General features: G+C 45.9%; 1 protein-coding gene across 5 annotated transcripts in view; it reads left to right on the top strand.

Annotated features, from left to right (window-relative positions):
• LOC120046403 (myosin-10-like) overlaps positions 1-19,363 on the top strand; it is a 61,770-nt gene extending 42,407 nt beyond the window's left edge. For 4 of the 5 annotated variants that reach the window (XM_038991608.1, XM_038991607.1, XM_038991609.1 and 1 more), the window contains 29 exons: positions 290-408; positions 558-710; positions 842-1,015; positions 1,110-1,283; positions 2,084-2,198; positions 7,125-7,318; positions 8,724-8,845; positions 9,136-9,205; positions 9,435-9,595; positions 9,753-9,861; positions 10,023-10,154; positions 10,510-10,716; positions 10,859-10,996; positions 11,109-11,232; positions 11,325-11,496; positions 12,392-12,749; positions 12,892-13,098; positions 13,184-13,288; positions 13,869-14,021; positions 14,172-14,420; positions 14,556-14,768; positions 14,947-15,159; positions 15,294-15,455; positions 15,567-15,695; positions 15,819-16,031; positions 16,225-16,433; positions 16,717-16,825; positions 17,356-17,528; positions 17,667-19,363. In XM_038991608.1, the coding sequence (XP_038847536.1) occupies positions 290-408; positions 558-710; positions 842-1,015; positions 1,110-1,283; positions 2,084-2,198; positions 7,125-7,318; positions 8,724-8,845; positions 9,136-9,205; positions 9,435-9,595; positions 9,753-9,861; positions 10,023-10,154; positions 10,510-10,716; positions 10,859-10,996; positions 11,109-11,232; positions 11,325-11,496; positions 12,392-12,749; positions 12,892-13,098; positions 13,184-13,288; positions 13,869-14,021; positions 14,172-14,420; positions 14,556-14,768; positions 14,947-15,159; positions 15,294-15,455; positions 15,567-15,695; positions 15,819-16,031; positions 16,225-16,433; positions 16,717-16,825; positions 17,356-17,528; positions 17,667-17,823 (4,814 nt within the window). In that variant the 3' untranslated portion in view covers positions 17,824-19,363. Of the gene's footprint in view, positions 1-289; positions 409-557; positions 711-841; positions 1,016-1,109; positions 1,284-2,083; positions 2,199-2,783; positions 2,847-7,124; positions 7,319-8,723; positions 8,846-9,135; positions 9,206-9,434; positions 9,596-9,752; positions 9,862-10,022; positions 10,155-10,509; positions 10,717-10,858; positions 10,997-11,108; positions 11,233-11,324; positions 11,497-12,391; positions 12,750-12,891; positions 13,099-13,183; positions 13,289-13,868; positions 14,022-14,171; positions 14,421-14,555; positions 14,769-14,946; positions 15,160-15,293; positions 15,456-15,566; positions 15,696-15,818; positions 16,032-16,224; positions 16,434-16,716; positions 16,826-17,355; positions 17,529-17,666 lie in introns of all 5 variants that reach the window. The other variant, XM_038991605.1, reaches the window with a different exon arrangement.
• The last annotated feature ends 2,492 nt before the right edge of the window (positions 19,364-21,855 follow it).

Below are 21,855 nucleotides of genomic sequence, written 5' to 3'. Positions count from 1 at the left end.
TGGATGTGTCTCTGCTGAGATTTATCCTTGGTGATTTTAACTGATGAATCATACATCAGACTGTGGCCATATCCTTGGGTAGCTGGGGTGAAATGAAGCGGTAGTGCTTTACTGAGGTCTTTCATTACATATTCCTGTCTGACATTTCCCCAACTGTTTTGAATTGAGACTGGTTAGGCTGCAAACAAAGCTCTCTATTTATACTGTGTAGAAGGCTCTGACTGTGCCCATCTCCAGGTTGCAACACTGATGGGTCACTAGTAACCCAATGTCCTGTCTCTCCTCCCAGTGGCTCAGAAGCTGTGTCACCTGCTGGGGCTGAATGTGATGGAGTTTACCAGGGCTATTCTGTCCCCCCGCATCAAAGTGGGCCGAGACTACGTCCAGAAGGCCCAGACCAAAGAACAGGTAGGAGCTGTTCTCCAGTTGTCATTAGTTGTACACTCCTGTTTATGAATTCACTAACACTGATCTATGCAGGTCCATGAAGTTGGCCTAAGCAGAAACAGATGGTACCCAGCAGACTGTCGTCTATCTCTCTCTGGTTTTCTCCTCAGGCTGACTTTGCAGTGGAAGCCCTGGCCAAGGCCACATATGAGCGTCTGTTCCGCTGGCTCGTCCACCGCATCAACAAGGCCCTGGACAGGACCAAGAGACAGGGAGCCTCCTTCATCGGCATCCTGGACATCGCTGGCTTTGAGATCTTTGAGGTAAATTTATTTTCAAGATTATTAATCTCTTGTTGCAGACATATAATCATGTCCAAGAGGGACTGTCTTGTCTTATTGATCTGTAATACTCATCTCTCACATCTCTTTCTCTCCCCATATCCCTCCTCTAGCTGAACTCATTTGAGCAGATGTGCATCAACTACACCAACGAGAAGCTGCAGCAGCTGTTCAACCACACCATGTTCATCCTGGAGCAGGAGGAGTACCAGAGGGAGGGCATCGAGTGGAGCTTCATCGACTTCGGCCTGGACCTGCAGCCCTGCATTGACCTCATTGAGAGACCGGTCAGCTTTTCATCTTTACACATATAGGTGTATTTTACTCAATATTATGTCTGAGGAACTTCATCAGATTATTCTCCTTTCTCTCTGTCTGCAGACCAACCCTCCAGGAGTTCTGGCCCTGTTGGATGAAGAGTGCTGGTTCCCCAAGGCCACTGATAAGACATTTGTAGACAAGGTGCTCCAGGAGCAGGGCACCCACCCCAAGTTCCAGAAACCCCGGCAGCTGAAGGACAAAGCCGACTTCTGCATCATTCACTACGCTGGCAGGGTACGTCCACGCAGAGCCTGGGTCTCAATACACTGTAATTACTTCCTCAGCTCGTCCTCTCATATCGTATCATTGATTGGTGAAAACAAGGTTATTTCTGCCATATGAGCTCCCTTTTTCTGGTGAGGGCCTCATTCATTTGAAGAAACTGATTTGCCATTGACATTTTTGTTGCTTTGCCTGGTTAGGGGTTGGAGTGTTGGACAGATGAAGCAGTGTTTTTGAAATTAGAATTATTGTTCAGCTCCATAATGTCTTGAGAAACATTTTCTTTCTGAATGACGTTGTAACCAGTCAATGTTAAAGTGCTGCCTTTGAGGCAGCGGACATGTCTCCACTAAAGCTCTAGTTAACAGGTAATTGCCTTAGCACAAAAGCCCAGTTGTGCTCCCAATCTCCACATCTGGTTCACGTTGGTGTGAGACCGATTTTACACTGTTACGTAATCAAGGATTTTTCAACTTTCAGCTCAGTGGTCTCCCATCTGTAGAGGGCCTGTGTATATTCCAGGCCAGACTCCACATGAAATAAAGTTTATATAATCTTCATCCATTTTCTTATTAAATTTGTCACACAAGGTTCAGATGTACATTTTGTTCACAGCACCAGTAGTCCTAATGCATGTTAAGACTTAATAAATAGGTTTTGTTTACAGCGCATAAACTCATTTTCTCTTGACCAGGTATCTATTTAATTTGATCAGACATGAAAGTCAGTGAGACAAGATAAAAGGAAGCTATTTAACACTATGTACCGGTACATATAGCCTGTTTAGCTTAAGTCTGTCTGTCTCTCCTCAGGTGGACTACAAGGCTGACGAGTGGCTGATGAAGAACATGGACCCTCTGAACGACAACGTGGCCACACTGCTCAACCAGTCCACTGACAAGTTTGTGGCTGACCTCTGGAAGGACGGTGAGTCCCCCATACTCTCTTCCTGTTTGGACCATGTAGTTGTCACTTTGTTTGAGTCTTGGTTGTTCAGTGACAGTATTGAAGAATCCCCTTAAAACCTGGAACTTAGGACTGACTATGGTGGGAGTATTTGTACGCGCTCTCATCCATTAGACTTCTTGTCTGGTTCATATTCAACTGCTTGCTTCTCTGTGATGAGTATTGTCAGCCAAAACATTGTGCATTTGTGAGGTAACCTGAAATATCCCCTCGTAAATCTCCTCCCGATCTTTTATTTTCCCATTTGGCACATCCACTTGTTTTAAAAGCGATTGAGTTTCATTATGAGTCATTGGACATCTACAATGTATACAGAAACAACTAATAGAAAGGAAAGGACTGAATTGCTTTGTTTTTGTGCATGGAATATTCTACTAGACCAGTAACAGCAATATGTCTCTGTCATTTACAATGTACATAACTAATCATTGTTTGTGTGAGTGTCTATGCGGTAACATAATAAGAATAAATCTGTATCTGCATGGATGTTTATGTAAAGCTGAGTTGTCCTTCACATCCTCCCCTCTCTCTGTTTCTGAGCTATAGACATTCAGACCTTTCAGAGAGCCTCTTTCTATGATAAGTCCTCTGATCTCCTTGAGCCTCCAGGTGAATGCACACGTTGCTGCTGCTCTGTAGGGTTCTTCCTGCTCGCTCACGGCTGCACTCTGCACCCTTAGATGCACCCACCGCCTCTAGGCTTTGCATGACCCGTAATGCATTGTTGCTAACCAAGACAGTACCTTTCAGCGATGCTTGTTTGTCTGGCGCCATTCTGTCTCAGTCAAATCTCAGGTCAGATTGTTTATTTGAGATACCTGCACAAGGAAGCACCAGGATTGTTATAATTTGTTTGGAAGAGCCATCGTAGGTAGGACCATGAAGAATACTAGCATGGAGACATCTGCCGGTGTGGAGTAAATGTATGAGAAAAAGCCTGGACATTGCCAGGGCCATGGCTGTTTAATGTATTCAACACTCACCTGTAAACTGACGTCAGTAAGGCTTGGAGCTGACTGGAGAGTGATGGATAGAGACCAACTTCCTCCACCACCTCTTTCTCAGGATATTTTAGCTACAGATCACACTGACTTTGCTGGAATTCATAATCCCTTTGGCATGGGCTAAGCCTGTTTTTTGAGGGTACATTTTTTAGCAATCTTAACCTGCATGCCAGATCACTGATCTGATTTCCATAATCTTTTATTTAAAAATATAGATTGTGAAATTAAGCTTTGCTTAAATATCACCTTGTAGATATCGGTGAAGCTGATGTGGAATGACAATGATTGAAGGAGAAAAAATTCATCAGTCAGTGTCACTTAACCTTCGCACACACTCCTTAAACTTCTGCCACCCTTGGTTATTGAAGTAAATCAGAGCAGTCACTAAGAGAGTTAAGGGGAGAATATGATTCAAAGAGTTGTAATGATTCAGCACTGTTCCTGTTCCAATCAGTTGTCAGTCTTGACCATTGCCCTATGGTTAGAAGCCTGGTTCTGTCACGCCCTGACCTTAGAGATCCTTTTTATGTCTCTATTTTGGTTGGTCAGGGCGTGAGTTTGGGTGGGCATTCTATGTCTGGTGTTCTATGTTGTCCTTGTTTTGTATTTCTATGTGTTTGGCCTGGTATGGTTCCCAATCAGAGGCAGCTGTCTATCGTTGTCTCTGATTGAGAACCATACTTAGGTAGCCTGTTCCCACCTGTGTTTGTGAGTAGTTGTTTTCTGTTTTGTGTGTCGTCACCTTACAGAACTGTTCGTTTGTCATTTTTGTTGTTTTGTTCAGTGTTCAGTTTATTGATTAAAATATGAACACTTACCACGCTGCACCTTGGTCCTCTTCTCCTTCTCCCGACGACGTTCGTTACAGGTTCTGGTTCTCCAAACGGATCAGGGCCCTTTTCATCTGATGACCTTATCCTTTGACCATCTATAAAGAATGTGTATGCATATGTCCAGATCCTTTCATAATAAGGCAAATGAAGCTTACCATGCCAATGAAGCGTACCATGCCAATGAAGCTTACCATGCCAATGAAGCTTACCATGCCAATGAAGGTTACCATGCCAATGAAGCTTACCATGCTAATGAAGCTTACCATGCCACATTTAAGGACAGCCGACTACACTGTGAAACCATGGTTTCCTAATAAGCCTCTAAAATCACATCAAAGAGGCATGATGTGTCCCTGCCAAGGGAAATACTGACTGACCCCAACAGAGGATTTCTGAAAGATATTTCAGTACAGTATATAGATTCAGTAGTATAGCTCTGATTTATAGCCCATTGCAACACTGTCTGTATATGTTCACCCTCGTTCACCAAACAGGTCAATTTCAGCTCAGCTGTGTACCTCATGGAAGGAGAGATGGCAATTACATGTGTTCATAATTGGAATTGGTGGATGAAAGATATATTACTTTTGGGTTTTGTTGTGCTCTTTGTGACATATCCTTCTCTCTGAATACAGAAAGTAATTTATCCCCCAATGTGTTTGCTCTAGTGTATGATAATTCACACTTATCCTTCGGTAGCAGTATTTCTCCTTTTATGTTTTTGTTAAATCAAATGCATTAGATTGTGTCATTTAATAACATTGAGACACCCAGTAGGTGCTCCATTTCCATTTAGTTCTTGTTTTGAAAATTATATCGCTTCTTAACTATACAGTGCCTTTGGAAAGTATTCAGACCCCTTGACTTCAAGCCTTATTCTAAAATTGATTACATTTTTTTTTTTAATTCTCAGCAATCTACACACAATACCACATAATGACAAAGCAAAAACAGTTTTTTTAATATTTATTAAAAATAGAAAACATAATTTTTTAAACTTAAGTATTCAGACCCTTTGCTAAGAGACTCGAAATTAAGCTCAGGTGCATCCTGTTTCTATTGATCATCTTTGAGATGATTCTACAACTTGATTGGAGTCCACCTGTGGTAAATTCAATTGATTGGACATGATTTGGAAAGGCACACACCTGTCTATATAAGGTCCCACAAATGACAGTGCATCTCAGAGCAAAAATCAAGCCATGAGGTCGAAGGAATTATATGTAGAGCTCCGAGACAGAATTGTGTCGACACAGATCTGGTGAAAGGTACCAAAAAAATTCTGCAGCATTGAAGGTCCCCAAGAACACAGTGGCCTCCATCATTCTTAAATGGAAGAAGTTTGGAACCACCAAGACTCTTCCTAGAGCTGGCTGCCTGGGCAAACTCAGCAATTGGTGAGAGAGGGCCTTGGTAAGGGAGGTGACCAAGAACCCAATGGTCACACTGACAGAGATCTAGAGTACCTCTGTGGATATGGGAGAACCTTACAGAAGGACAATCATCTCTAAAGCACTCCACCAATCAGGCCTTTATGGTAGAGTGGCGAGATGGAAGCCACTCCTCAGTATAAGGCACATGACAGGCCGCTTGGAGTTTGCCAAAAGCCACCAATAGACTCTCAGATCATGAGAAAAAAGATTCTCTAGTCTGATGTAACCAAGATTCATCTCTTTGACCTGAATGCCAAGCGTCACATCTGGAGGAAACCTGGCACCATCCCTACGGTGAAGCATGGTGGTGGCAACATCATGCTGTGTGGATGTTTTTCAGTGGAAGGATCGAGGCAAAGATGAACGGCGCAAAGTACAAAGAGATTCTTAATGAAAACCTGCTCCAGAGTGCTCAGGACTTCAGACTGGGGCAAAGGTTCACCTTCCAACAGGACAACGACCCTAAGCACACAGCCAAGACAACGCAGGAGTGGCTTCAGGACAGGTCTCTGAATATCCTTGAGTGGCCCAGCCAGAGCCCGGACTTGAACCCGATCTAACATCTCTGGAGAGACCTGAAAATAGCTGTGCAGCAATGCTCCCCATCCAACCTGACAGAGCTTGGGAGGATCTGCAGAGAAGAATGTGAGAAACTCCCCAAATACGGGTGTGCCAAGCTTGTAGCGTCATACCCAAGAAGACTCGAGGCTGTAATTGCTGCCAAAGGTGCTTCAGCAAAGTACTGAGTAAAGGGTCTGAATACTTATGTAAATGTGATATTTCAGTTTTTTATTTTTTATAAATTAGCAAACATTTCTAAAAACCTGTTTTTGCTTTGTTATTATGGGGTATTGTGTGTAGATTGATGAGGGGGGAAAAACTATGTAATCCATTTTAGATTAAGGCTGTAAAGTCAAGGGGTCTGAATACTTTCCAAAGGCACTATATTAGTAATACTCTGAGGAATGCCTTTTTAGCCTGGAGGTTGTTTTGTCTGTCCTAAATGGAGACAGCCAACTGGTCTCTAAATGAAGGTGAGCTGACACATACCACATTGAATAGTAACGTCTCTTCCCTTCCGTTCCCCTTGATCTCTGCAAAGAACATTGCCTCATATATTGATGCTATCTGAATATGCAAACAAGATGGTATTGTTGATCTTTTTTCTCTGTATTCCATGGCAAGAACAACCACTGATCTAGCTAGTCTAATTACATTCAAATAAAACCAATTGATTGCAGTTTATGTAACGGTGGGGGTGGAAAGGTCAAATAAAATGGCTGTGCTGTTCTTGGAAAAACAGCTGTATTATGAACATGTTTTGAGTTAAGTTGGATTAGGTTTTGCAATAGCTTGGTTCAGTCTTGTTTCCTTTGTCTGCTTTTAATGAACATGTAGTCATGCTAGGGCCAACCGCCCATCCCACCCACTCTGGCTGTCAGTCATGTTGTTTACATGTTGTTGCGCTTAGAAGCCCTCATCTGTCCTGGTCATGCCTCTAGTCCTTTGCTGCTTGATTATACAGTATATATGTTCAGTTCACGCACCAGTCACCCCTCTACCAGCGTCTACCCATCTAACTCTGCCCTTGACTCATGTCCCTCTTTCTTCTGTCAGTGGACCGTATCGTGGGTCTGGACCAGGTAGCAGGGATGAACGAGACGGCCTTCGGCGCAGCCTATAAGACCAAGAAGGGCATGTTCCGTACGGTGGGCCAGCTCTACAAGGAGTCTCTCACCAAGCTCATGGCCACGCTGAGGAACACCAACCCCAATTTTGTCCGCTGCATCATCCCCAACCACGAGAAGAGGGTGAGCAATGAGCAGCACACTAACCTCCCCCTTTCACTGACCACCAGTCCCTCCCCCCTCTGCCCACTGTAGCCCAGACTACAGCCCCTCCACCACCCACCAGAACCCCTCCACAACCATCCACCAGAACCCCTGCAGCCCAGACTATAGCCCCTCCACCACTCACCAGAACCACTGTAGCCCAGGCTACAGCCCCTCCACAACCATCCACCAGAACCCCCGCAGCCCAGACTACAGCCCCTCCACAACCATCCACCAGAACCCCTGTAGCCCAGACTGCAGCCCCTCCACCACCCACCAGAACCACTGTAGCCCAGACTACAGCCCCCACACCAGCCATCAGAACCCCTGTAGCCCAGACTACAGCCCCTACACCACACACCAGAACCACTGTAGCCCAGGCTACAGCCCCTCCACAACCATCCACCAGAACCCTTGCAGCCCAGACTACAGCCCCTCCACAAACATCCACCAGAACCCCTGTAGCCCAGACTGCAGCCCCTCCACCACCCACCAGAACCACTGTAGCCCATACTACAACCCCCACACCAGCCATCAGAACCCCTGTAGCCCAGACTACAGCCCCTACACCACACACCAGAACCACTGTAGCCCAGACTACAGCCCCCACACCAGCCATCAGAACCACTGTAGCCCAGACTACAGCCCCTCCACCACCCACCAGAACCACGGTAGCCCAGACTACAGCCCCTCCACCACCCACCAGAACCACGGTAGCCCAGACTACAGCCCCCACACTACCCACAAGAACCACTGTAGCCCAGACTACAGCCCCTCCACCACCCACCAGAACCACTGTAGCCCAGACTACAGCCCCTCCACCACCCACCAGAACCACGGTAGCCCAGAATACAGCCCCCACACCACCCACCAGAACCCCTGGAGACACACTCTGCTACCAGGCCTCAGTGGGCCCTCTGCCTCCATATACAACAGCTCAGATGGAAGGCTGGAAATGAAACAATAGCAGAGTGGAGAGTTATGGGCTATGTGGGCCTGTAAAGTGTTCCCTAGTCTAAATCCCCTGGAATACATGAGACACGCTTGTTTCTGCAGCGCAACCACAAATGACTGTCATAAATGGATGGTATGGATGGAGAAGAGGATATAAACACCGGTTGTTTTGGTGTGAATGTATTCAAGGAGTTAGTCTAGTCCCTATGCAATCCTAATTGTAGAATGGCATTTTGCATAATATTACACAAATATATTTGAAGTAACATTGTTTCCCTATAAAACATTTTCTGGATGAAATTTTAAAAGCTGAATGAACAGTAACAGCATTTAGTTGCTATTAGTTTAGAATAATCTTCTTTACATGAAGTTTGGTACTGTACTGTACCTCTCTCAAACCTCTCATCTCAAAGCCCCTCCCTCCCTACAGGCTGGTAAGCTAGACCCCCACCTGGTTCTGGACCAGCTACGGTGTAATGGTGTTCTGGAGGGGATCCGTATCTGCAGACAGGGCTTCCCCAACCGTATCGTCTTCCAGGAGTTCAGACAGAGGTACTGTACTCACTGTACACGCACCTCATACAGCCTATCTATTTATTTCAACCCAATTGATAAGTTATTGTGTTTACTTTTGAGAGATAGATTATAGAGGACAAAGTGGCATTGCTTTCCCATTGCCCTGGGTGTTGTGCTTTGATTATCTCATGGAGCTGTTCTATTTCTGAACAGTGAGGCTTCTGTAAGATCTGAGGCCTCTCACGTCTCTCCTCACACCCTGGTCCTAGTCAACATGGAGGTGTTGACCCAGGGCCTTTACACACTCATGTCCACTCTGTTGCCAGGTATGAGATCCTCACCCCCAACGCCATCCCCAAGGGCTTCATGGATGGCAAACAAGCCTGTGAGAGAATGGTGAGGATTTGTGTGTCACTATTTTACTGTGTTAATTGAATACTTGGGAGAGGCTCTTTGTCCTTTTACAAGCTAGAGCACGGTAAGCATGTTAAATGTATATCCACTTCATAAACACCCATGACATGATTTTTCCTTAGTATTTATAGGGCATCACTTAAATTACACTGTTTATTATGATTTTGCCTTCCTTCCCTGGATTTAAATCTATGACCCATTTTCACTCCAGATCCGAGCCTTGGAGCTGGATCCCAACCTGTTCAGGATTGGTCAGAGTAAGGTGTTCTTCAGGGCTGGAGTGCTGGCTCACCTGGAGGAGGAGAGAGACCTGAAGATCACTGACATCATCATCTACTTCCAGTCTGTCTGCCGGGGATACCTGGCCCGCAAGTGAGTTCTCTATATGTAATGGCCTTACCTTTCCTCAATTCCTTCCTTTCGTGACCAATACAACACTTCTTAGGACAGAAAGATGCCACAGATATATGTTTCCTTTGACTTTCTTGGTCAGTATGTCTGACCATGTCTACCCTCTCTCTCCTGACAGGGCGTTTGCTAAGAAGCAGCAGCAACTGAATTGTCTGAAGGTGCTTCAGAGGAACTGTTCTGCCTACCTGAAGCTGAAGCATTGGCAGTGGTGGAGACTCTTTACCAAGGTGGGCATGTCTCCATTACAGTACACTATATCTACTGTGTATGGCTAATCTGTCTTTGTAACACCAGCATTGTCAAGTCTCTCTATATAGCTATATGATAAGGCTCCTAGTCATCTACTTTTGAATAGTGGCTGACCCCAGGTCTGTGTTCTGTCCCCCAGGTGAAGCCCCTGCTGCAGGTGACCAGGCAGGAGGAGGAGATGCAGGCCAAGGATGATGAGCTTGTCAAGGTGAAGGAGAAGCAGACCAAGGTGGAGGGAGAACTGGTGGAGATGGAGAGAAAGCACTCACAGGTCAGTGTCCAGTCCACACCAACTATAGTACTATCTAGAATGTAAAATGGTTATTTGGCTGTTCCCATAGGATAACCCTTTGAATAACCCTTTTTGGTTCCAGGTAGAACCCTTTTGAGTTCCATGTAGAACCCTTTCCACAGAGGGATCTACCTGGAACCCAAAAGAGTTCTACCTGAAACCAAAAAGGGTTCTACCTGAAATCAAAAAGGGTTCTACCTGAAACCAAAAAGGGTTCTACCTACCTTTTGGAACACGTTTTTCTAAGAGTGTAGACCCTAAGGATCATCCCTTTATGAACTTCAATTCCGCATTGTACCATTCATTCCATTATGCCCATGTTTGCATTGTGTAGCTGATCGAGGAGAAGAACATCCTAGCGGAGCAGCTGCAGGCCGAGACGGAGCTGTTTGCCGAGGCTGAGGAGATGAGAGCCCGTCTGGCCGCTAAGAAGCAGGAGCTGGAGGAGATCCTTCATGACCTGGAGTCTAGAGTGGAGGAGGAGGAGGAGAGAACCCAGGGCCTGCAAAGTGAGAAGAAGAAGATGCAGTCTCACATCCAGGTACTGATGAGACATGGAGACTGCAGAGTGGAAGCTTGAGAAGATTGAACATGGAAGTGGTTGCACGTGTTTTATGACAGTGGACCCAAAACATTTCTACCAGTTACCTTCTTAATAAATGCTGTGATTTTTCTTCTTCCAGGACCTGGAAGAGCAGTTGGATGAGGAGGAGGCTGCCAGGCAGAAGCTGCAGCTGGAGAAGGTGACAGCCGAGGCCAAGATGAAGAAATTTGAGGAGGACATCTTGCTCCTGGAGGACCAAAACTCCAAGTTCCTGAAGGTGAGTGGAAATGAAAGGCAGTCTAGGGTTGAGAAATATTGGACCTTACTAACATTATGCTGCTGGACTTTACTATCATTATCAACAACCTGACTCCTCTTTCCCCCTTCAGGAGAAGAAGCTCCTGGATGACCGTGTGAATGAGATGATGTCCCAGCTGACTGAGGAGGAGGAGAAGGCCAAGAACCTGGGCAAGACAAAGAACAAGCAGGAGGTGATGATGGTGGACCTGGAAGGTAGGTGTCCTCTTACCTACAAGGTCTCACTAGTTATAGGTAGTGAGTCCAGACACTTTAACACCATCCGTCTCCTTCCCTTCTTCCTTCAGAGCGTTTGAAGAAGGAGGAGAAGACTCGTCAGGAGCTGGAGAAGGCCAAGAGGAAGCTGGATGGAGAGACCACAGACCTGCAGGACCAGATAGCTGAGCTGCAGGCCCAGATAGAGGAGCTCAGGGTGCAGCTGGCCAAGAAGGAGGAGGAGCTACAGGCTATACAGGCCAGGTCAGACAGACAGACAGACAGACAGACAGACAGACAGACAGACAGACAGACAGACAGACAGACAGACAGACAGACAGACAGACAGACAGACAGACAGACAGACAGACAGACAGACAGACAGACAGACAGACAGACAGACAGACAGACAGACAGACAGACAGACAGACAGACAGACAGACAGACAGACAGACAGACAGACAGACAGACAGACAGACAGACAGACAGACAGACAGACAGACAGACAGAGCTGGATGGATGGATGGATGGATGGATGGATGCCACCTGGAGATGTAGTTCAGCTGTCTTTTGCCATTGGAAGGTGTTTGACTGCGAGGAAGTCTGATTCTTTGACTGTCTTAGACTGAAGTAATTATCGTAGCGCCGTCATCAAATTCCCTCCTATTTTAATTGTCTCAACACCTGTCTTTTATATGCCATATTTAACAATGGTAGGTCTACAGTTTGCCAGACTTGCACCGGTAATCTTGTAATCTGACTATTAAAACCCAATGAGCATTTACCATTTTTATGCCCTCTCGTCATGATACGGTGCTGACCAGACCACCCAGCAGACCATTCAGCAGATTTCACTGGGTTGGAATGTGTAAATGTTGGCCCCACGTCTAGTCTGTGTTGATCACTGGCCATTAAAAACACTCTGCTCTTTCAGGACCAACTCACATACTCGATGGTAGTGACAGAAACAAGGTATCTGTGTTTATTTCAGGATATATTGTCTGAATCTGCCACCCAGTGGAAAATACATGCATAGCAACTTAGTTCAACTGTCCTACCATAGGCCTGACTATTTGGGGTCCTTTGCACTTGTACGACAACTTGTACGACAAGTTTTCATCCTAATAAAGAATTTAAAATGTGTGTGTGTGTGTGTCAGGGGAGACGAGGAGGTGACCCAGAAGAACAACGCCCTGAAGCAGGTACGGGAGCTACAGGCCCAGTTGGCAGAGCTGCAGGAAGACCTGGAATCAGAGAAGGTCTCTAGGAACAAGGCTGAGAAGCTCAAGAGAGATCTGAGTGAGGAGCTGGAGGCCTTAAAGACTGAGCTGGAGGACACCCTGGACACCACCGCAGCCCAGCAGGAGCTCAGGACCAAGCGTGAGCAGGAGGTGACAGAGCTGAAGAAGGCCATCGACGAGGAGACCAAGAACCACGAGGCCCAGATCCAGGAGATGAGACAGAGACACTCCACGGCCCTGGAAGAGCTGTCTGAGCAGCTAGAGCAGACCAAAAGGGTGGGTGGCTTCACAACAACCGCATGGTCATGTTTAGTCAGAGAAAATGTTTCACTTGGTTGAGGTAGTACTTCCTCTGTTTTAAATGTTTTGTGTTGTCTGAGCATGATTCCTATTGTAATATCTCTTGGTCTGTGTCCAGTTCAAGGTCAACCTGGAGAAGAACAAGCAGAGCACAGAGAGTGCCAACAAGGAGCTGGTCAGTGAGGTAAAGGGGCTGCAGCAGGCCAAGACTGAGTCAGAACACAAGAAGAAGAAGCTGGAGGCCCAGCTCCAGGAGTTCATGGCCCGGGTCACAGAGGGAGAGAAGGGCAAGGGAGAGCTGGCCGACCGCTCCCACAAACTACAGGTGAGAGAGGGCCATTTGCAGCACACACACACGTTATCCTCTGCTGGTGATGGTCTCTCAACTGTGCTGTGTGCTGTGTGTGCAGACGGAGCTGGATAATGTGTCTGCTCTGCTGGAAGATGCAGAGAGGAAGGGAATCAAGCTGGTTAAAGACACCACTGTCCTGGAGAGCGCTTTGCAGGACACACAGGTGAGCTAGACTGGACAACCTCTCAACGGAGAGGAATACATCATGTTTATCTTAAAGGCCCAGTGCAGACAAAATCTTGTTTTCCTGTCTTTTATATCATATTGTACAACAGCTGATGAAACTAACACTGAACAAATTTGATCTGTGTTATTTCCTGATAGTTGCATAAATTGTATTTTCAACCAGCAAGTCCTTCTAATCAGCAGGTTTGCATGCGTGGGAGTTTCGGCTTTCCATGGTGACATCGCCATGCGGTAAACTGATTAATAGACCAATAATAAAGGGAGATCCAAACCTATCTGCCAATAGCATCTAGTTTTCAGTTTCCCCCTCCCCACTCCCAGACAGTCCTAGTGAAATTGTTGCTTGAAAAATATTTTTTTGCTAAAAGCTATTTTTGCCCATTTTAATGGAAATCTATTACAATAAAGTACTTAACTGTTACCTAAAAATGATTTGATATAAAAATGGCTGTATTGGGCATTTTACATTAAGAGGAGGTGGCATTCTGTTTCCATGTCAATGTCTCATCTTTGGGATATGGGATGGTATCTGTGTCTCTCTCTGTCTGTATGTGTAGGAGCTTCTCCAGGAAGAGACACGTCAGAAGCTGAACATGAGCAGTCATATCCGCCAGCTGGAGGAGGAGAAGAGCACCCTGCAGGAGCAGCAGGAGGAGGATGAGGTGGCGTGCAGAAACCTGGAGAAACAGCTGTGCACACTGCAGGCCCAGGTCAGAACAGCGCCTTACAGCTTAATTGTATCTATTCAAATAATATTACACATTAACTGCAACACAGATGATATCACCATAACAAGCTACCACCTACTGTAGCCATCCTTCAGTGAGCATCATATCATTATAAACTTTATGTATGTGTAGCTGGTTGAGACCAAGAAGAAGCTGGAGGATGACGTGGGGATGGTGGAGGGTCTGGAGGAGGTGAAGAGGAAGCTGCAGAAGGACATGGAGCTGGCCACCCTGAGACTGGAGGAGAAGGGCATCGCCTTTGAGAAGATGGAGAAGACCAAGACCCGCCTGCAGCAGGAGCTGGACGACCTCATGGTGGATCTGGACCACCAGAGAACCATCGTCTCCAACCTGGAGAAGAAGCAGAAGAAGTTTGACCAGGTTTGACTGATCACTCTAAGCCATCCATAATGGTAGCTAAATTAGCTTGGTCTTAGAGCACAGTATGGAATGGCGTTGTGTGGATAGATGGTGGACATTTTCCCTCTGTAAGTCAGTTTTTACCCTGTGTTGTAGTTGCTGGCTGAGGAGAAGAACATCTCTGCACGCTACGCTGAGGAGAGGGACAAGGCTGAGGCAGAGGCCAGGGAGAAGGAGACCAAGTCCCTGTCTCTGGCCCGGGCTCTGGATGAGGCTCTGGAGGCCAAGGAGGAGTTTGAGAGACTCAACAAGCAGCTGAGGAGTGAGATGGAGGACCTGATGAGCTCCAAGGACGACGTGGGCAAGAACGTGAGTGTTGCACTGAATACCGGTGTTTTGTTCAGCTGAGGGCAGAACGGTTTGCTTCTGTTGTTTTCAGATGGACTGCTCTGCATCCTACAGAAATAAATTAGGTTAACCCTAAACTTTAAAAGCCAGTTCATTCCAAATAGCATCACCTCAAAGTATCTTCTCTACCACCGTCCAGGTCCATGAGTTGGAGAAGTCCAAGAGGACTCTGGATCAGCAGCTGGAGGAGATGAGGACTCAGCTGGAGGAGCTGGAGGACGAGCTGCAGGCCACGGAGGACGCCAAGCTGCGTCTGGAGGTCAACATGCAGGCCATGAAAGCCCAGTACGAGAGAGACCTGCAGGGGCGAGACGACCAGAACGACGAGAAGAAAAGGGCGCTTGTCAAACAGGTGCATAGAGGACACATCACTTCCATACAAACAAGAATTGTGTGAAAAAATTCCAGGAACAATATGTTGTCATACTCTCAGAGAATGTACACCACCCCCTTCCCCTCTGACCTGGTCTGTCCTGGTCTCCTCAGGTGCGTGAGATGGAGGCAGAGCTGGAGGATGAGAGGAAGCAGAGAGCCCTGGCCGTGGCTGCTAAGAAGAAGCTGGAGATGGACCTGATGGACATGGTGGGACAGATAGAGGGCGCCAACAAGGCCCGTGACGAGGCCATCAAGCAGCTACGCAAATTGCAGGTAATAAACTCACACCGTCTGTAGAACAGACAAGACAAATAAAAATAAATTAAGAAATATATTTTTTTATTTGGGTCAATAATGGGATTCGATCTCCACTTTCTCCCTCAGTCCCAGATGAAAGACTACCAGAGGGAGTTGGAGGATGCCCGGGCCTCTCGAGACGAGATATTCTCCCAATCCAAGGAGAACGAGAAGAAGCTGAAGAGCCTGGAGGCCGAGGTTCTCCAGCTGCATGAGGTACAGTGGGCTGTAGCATTGCTCCTGTCATAACTCTGTGTTTTGGTCTGCTATTTCCTGTAGTCTAGACTGGCTCGTCTTACTGTGAGAAATGGTGACCTGTGTTTGACCTCTGCCCTGTAGGACCTGGCGGCGTCAGAGAGGGCGCGGCGCCACGCAGAGCAGGAACGAGATGAGCTAGCGGACGAGATCTCCAACAGCACCTCGGGCAAGTCTGCCTTGATGGATGAGAAAAGGAGGCTGGAGGCTCGCATTGCTCAGCTGGAGGAGGAACTAGAGGAGGAACAGGGCAACATGGAGCTGCTCAATGACCGCTTCCGCAAGACCACCATTCAGGTATGAGCCAGGAGGAAACCTTTTCAGGTTGGAGACTTGATCATTGTAATCATATTACCCTTGTTCTTCTGACTTTTAGGGAACAATCCATTATTCAGCCCCTACCATAAAAAGTACTCTTATCTCTCTCTCACTTTCCCCTCATTCCCTGTTTTCCTCCCTCCACCTCTCTCTTCCCCCTCTCCTCCCCCAGGTGGACACTCTGACCCTGGAGCTTGTGGCAGAGCGCAGCATGGCCCAGAAGAGTGAGAATGCGCGCCAGCAGCTGGAGAGGCAGAACAAGGACTTGCGGGCCAAGCTGGGCGAGCTGGAGGGCTCCGTGAAGAGCCGGTTCAAGGCCTCCATCACCGCCCTGGAGGCCAAGATACTGCAGCTGGAAGAGCAGCTGGAGCAGGAGGCTAAGTGAGAAACACAGCAACTCTCTTATTACATCTCCATACCTTATTAGACAGGGTGAAATAGGAGACCAAGACTCAGGAGGAGTTCATGAGGGTTTTAGAACAAGCTCAGCCCGTTGGAAGAGAGGTTCTTGAATGTGATCTAAATGTTAATGTGATCAATGTAATGAGTCAAAAGCAATCTTAAGAGTTGTACTTGAAGATCTATGACTGACAGCCTTTGTTACAGTGCGGTTCCTGTGGTGCTCTAACTGTCCTATGACCTCATTCTTCTGTCCTCCTATCAGGGAGCGAGCAGCGGCCAATAAGCTTGTGAGACGGACAGAGAAGAAGCTGAAGGAGGTGTGCATGCAGGTGGAGGACGAGCGCCGCCATTCCGACCAGTACAAGGAACAGGTGAGGAGCTTGTCATGGATGTTTGGACGTCCCAGATCTTAAAGCTACAATATGTAACTTTTTGGGAGACTTAACCAAATTAACATAGAAATTTGAGTTATAGATATTTAATTCTCATTGAAAACAAGTCTAAGAAACGATAGATCTGTTCTATGTGCTCTATTTCAATGCTTTCCGTTCTTAAGTTTAGTTTTTGCGTCTTTTACTTTCGGTTTTGTACAACAGCTGAAAATATATAGATTTTTGGTTATGGATTCTCTACACAATGACGGCTTATTTTCACACAAACAAAACTAATTCTGCATAGTGCATTTTTAAGATGTACACAGCTAAAGAAGGAATTCTATCCAATTCAGTACAACTTGCAAAGGTGGGACAGGATTGGATAGGTGTGAAGATTTAGGATTGGAGTCTTTCCTACAGTAGGCTATTTCCAGTAACCATTGGACCACAGGACTGCTGAGTATTGTAAGTATTAGTATTGACTGTTCATCATTGTTGAGGTCTGTTGTGACTCCTTGCTGAGTCAGATGGAGAAGGCCAACTCTCGCATGAAGCAGCTGAAGAGGCAGCTTGAGGAGGCTGAGGAGGAGGCCACACGTGCCAACGCCTACCGCAGGAAGCTGCAGAGGGAGCTGGATGATGCCACTGAGGCCAGCGAAGGTCTCAGCCGTGAGGTCAACACACTCAAGAGCCGCCTCAGGTATTTAGAGCCCCACACACACACACACACAAACTCTAAGATGATATTTTTCACACAAACAGTTGTGTATATTGGCCAAATTGTGGTCCTCGTTACTAATACCTCTCCACCTCTCCTGGCCCCCTCTGTCCCCTGCAGGCGTGGAGGCCCCATCAGTTTCTCCTCCAGCCGCTCGGGCAGGCGTCAGCTGCAGGTGGAGGGAACATCGCTCGACCTCCTATCCGACGACGAGGTGGAAAACAAGCCCACGGACGCCAATGCCAACGAGACACCAGCAGCTCCCCAACCAGAGTAGAAGCTCTCCCTCCAGCCCACACGCAGCATGGCCTCCGCCCCCACAACCCTTACCCCTGTCCTCCTAACCCCAGACACCAGCAGTGGACCCCACTACTCTGCCTTACCCCTCTATGGCAAGCTGCAGGGCCAAGCAAATCCATAATCTCCTCCATATGAATATACTGCACATCAAGCCTTGGATTCGTTTTTAACATCAATTGCAGATAAAAGTGCATTTAAATTGCATAGGAGTCTGAGTGTGTATAGGCACTCGAAAACAAATAACAGGAAAACAAATAATTATGTTAAGCTACTTCCCTGGAACAGCCATTAGAATCAAACAGCCCTCTAGCTAGAATTTGACCACTGTCATTTCAGCTGGTTTACTGGCACACAGGTGGACGACTGCACACAAGTCGGTAAAAACATGTGTCTTTGATGATTGGACCAGGATATGTAAAACAAAGCACAGCATAAGCGAGGGAATTCTTTTTAAATGGTAGCCTAAATGACGATCCCACTGAATCATCAAAACCACCACTGTCATAGAGATACTGCAATCCATTTAGTTTAGTATAAAAATAACTATGTAAATAACTATTTGGTAGCAGGTTTGTAGTAAATTAGATTGTACCACGCCATGTTGCCTCAGCATTCCCCCTATATATATGACCAGCAAAAGCCCCTGTTAACTTGACCAATGTAACCTTGTCCAATAACCCACCATTTTATATTTGACATATCAGTCTACTTTAAGTGGTGTACGATAATGTGTGGAATTAGGTTTGTCAGACTTGGAGCAAAGGCCCTTTTTTTAGGAAGACAGCCCAAATGTGTGCTTGACATACTACAATATTACTATGTATAATTCTGCCTATTCAGTTATGTTTTCTGTACCATGTACAAAATACTTAACTCAAAATGCATAAGGTTTCTTGGACATCTCGTGTCACCTTAATTTCAATGCATTACAAATGGCTGAATAATATCAGCATGATTTACAGAAGGGTAATTCATGTTTATTGAAGTTTTATTGAGTGTTAGAGAGTTGGTTTTAATTCAGTGGTTCAGGGTAGAGTAATCGATCAATTTGAATATGCACACTTGTTGATGCCTTGATTGTTAAACATAAATTACAATTTTGTAAATTAGTAAATACATATGAGGCCTTTATTAATAATTTTAAACCATAACAAATTGGGTGGAAAAAAGGTTTATCTGTTTCTTTTGAAAGACACTTCTCAATGAAGACATGAGGGGGGAAAAAGTGTGTAGTGTTTGAACCAGTTTTATAGCTTTAGTGTCATATACCATAAGCACCTCTCCCATCGTGTTGGTGTGAACCAGTGTTATAACAGAATGATTTATGGAGCCTTCTGTCTGCCAGGCAGAAAGTAGGATTTCATTGGGTTCAAAGCTTTAACATCCTGAAGGTTGTTATTATTAGTGGACTGGCTGTTGACGACCAGGTATTCATCATCTCCTTGTATTCCTGTATTTCTAGTCTTTTTTTGTTATTGTTGTAAAAGACCAATAAACATATCCATTATAGAAAAATATTTTTTTTCTTCTGTATTTCTTGTGCAACACGTTGATGTCCTCTTAGTCTTTCCCACAGTAGTTGTGGGTCAAGACTGTCTTCCAAACTGATATGTGATGTATGGTCTATGTTACATTGCCATTCATTGTTCCATTACTTCATTGTATTTGTGGTTACATTAAAACCCCGAGGGAGTGCGTAGATACACAATATTGTTGTAATATTAACTTTTTCCACTTTTTACCCAACATGAATGAATGATAGAGATTGCCTCTTATACAGTGCATTCGGAAAGTATTCACACCCCTTGACTTTTTCCACATTTTGTTACGTTACAGCCTTATTCAAAATGGATTAAAAAAATAAAACATCCTCATCAATCTACACACAATACCCCATAATGACAAAGTGAAGACAGGTTTTTAGACATTCTAGCAAATTTATACAAAATAAAAAACAGAAATACTTGTACATGATTGTACATGATTTGGAAAGGTACACACCTGTCTATATAAGGTCCCGCAGTTGACAGTGCATGTCAGAACAAAAACCAAGCCATGAGGTCAAAGGAATTGTCCTCCATCGTTCCTAAATGGAAGAAGTTTGGAACCTCAAAGACTCCTAGAGCTGGCCGCCTGGCCAAACTGAGCAATCAGGTGAGAAGGGCTTTGGTCAGGGAGGTGAACAAGAACAAGATCTATCTGTGGAGATTAGAGAAACCTCCAGAAGGACAACCATCTCTGCAGCACTCCACCAATCGGGTCTTTATGGTAGAGTGGCCAGACGGAAGCCACTTCTCAGTAAAAGGCACATGACAGCACGCTTGGAGTTAGCCAAAAGCCCCCTAAAGACTCTCAGACCATGAGAAACAAGATTCTCTGGTCTGATGAAACCAAGATTGAACTCTTTGGCCTGAATGCCAAGTGTCACATCTGGAGGAAACCTGGCATCATTTCTACGGTGAAGCATAGTGGTGGCAGCATCATGCTGTGGGGATGTTTTTCAGCAGCAGGGACTGGTAGACTAGTCAGAATCGAGGGAAAGATGAACGGCACAAAGTACAGAGAGATGCTTGATGAAAACCAGCTCCAGAGCATTCAGGATCTCAGACTGGGGCGAAGGGGTCACCTTCCCACAGGACAACGACCATAAGCACACAGCCAAGACAACGCAGGGTTGGCTTGGGGACAAGTCTCTGAATGTCCTTGAGTGGCCCAGGCAGAGCCCGGACTAGAACCTGATTGAACATATCTGGAGACCTGAAAATAGCTGTGCAGCGATGCTCCCCATCCAACCTGACAGAGCTTGAGAGGATCTGCAGAGAAGAATGGGAGAAACTCCCCAAATACAGGTGTGCTAAGCTTGTAGCGTCATACGCAAGAATCCTCGAGACTGTAATCGCTGCCAAAGGTGCTTCAACAAAGTACTGAGTAAAGGGTCTGAATACTTATGTAAATGTGATAGTTCAGCTTTTTGTTTTCTTTATAAATTTGCAAAAAATTCAGAAAAACCTGTTTTTGCTGTCATGGGGTAGATTGATGAGAAGAAGAAAAAAACAATTTAATCCATTTTAGAATAAGGCTGTAACTTAACAAAATGTGGAAAAAGTCAAGAGATCTGAATACTTTCTGAATGCACTGCAGGTACATTTATTCACTACCATGTACAGTAAAGGAAAATTAATTGCACTAGGTCAGTGAGATGTTTAATATTTATACAATTGTAAACATACAGTAGATGGCCTAGAGTGGGTACATGCTTTGTGGTGTAGGCTGTTTCTTCTGGTGGTCTAGGGCAGCCTGGTGTCCAGGTGGTCTAAGGCAGCCTGATGTCCTGGTGGTCTAGGGCAGCCTGATGTCCTGGTGGTCTAGGGCAGCCTGATGTCCTGGTGGTCTAGGGCAGCCTGATGTCCTGGTGGTCTAGGATAGTCTGATGGTGGTGTAGGGCAGCTTGATGGTGGTGTAGGGCAGCTTGATGGTGGTCTAGGGCAGCTTGATGGTGGTCTAGATCAGCTTGATTGTGGTCTAGGGCAGCTTGATGGTGGTCCAGGGCAGCTTGATGGTGGTCTAGGGCAGTTGATTGTGGTCTAGGGTAGCCTGATGGTGGTCTAGGGTAGCCTGATGGTGGTCTAGGGCAGCCTGATGGTGGTCTAGGGCAGCTTGATGGTGGTCTAGGGCAGTTGATGGTGGTCTAGGGCAGTTGATGGTGGTGTTGGGCAGCCTAATTCGATTAATCTGATATTTCTTGGTGTGTGGTAGGTGCTACCCCAGGTGGTCCCTGAGAGCTGTGCCTCTCCCTGAGTTTAATGATGGGTTCTCCTGGTGCTTTTCCGGGTAGTGAGGTGCCTGGTCTCCTTCACCTGCTCCACTACAATGAGAAATGACAGGGAGATCTTACATGTACATACAATGTCTGGAAAATAACACATACAGAGGGATTACAGGTTAAAGGGATAACTCTTAATGTGTGGTCAATGAATCATCTTTCTAGCTTTGGTAAACACTTTCTTTT

Source organism: Salvelinus namaycush, chromosome 4, assembly GCF_016432855.1.
Source record: "Salvelinus namaycush isolate Seneca chromosome 4, SaNama_1.0, whole genome shotgun sequence".
In the NCBI taxonomy this organism is placed as follows: Eukaryota; Metazoa; Chordata; class Actinopteri; order Salmoniformes; family Salmonidae; genus Salvelinus; species Salvelinus namaycush.
Note: the sequence above shows the minus strand (reverse complement) of the source record. Positions and strands in the feature narration are given on the sequence as shown.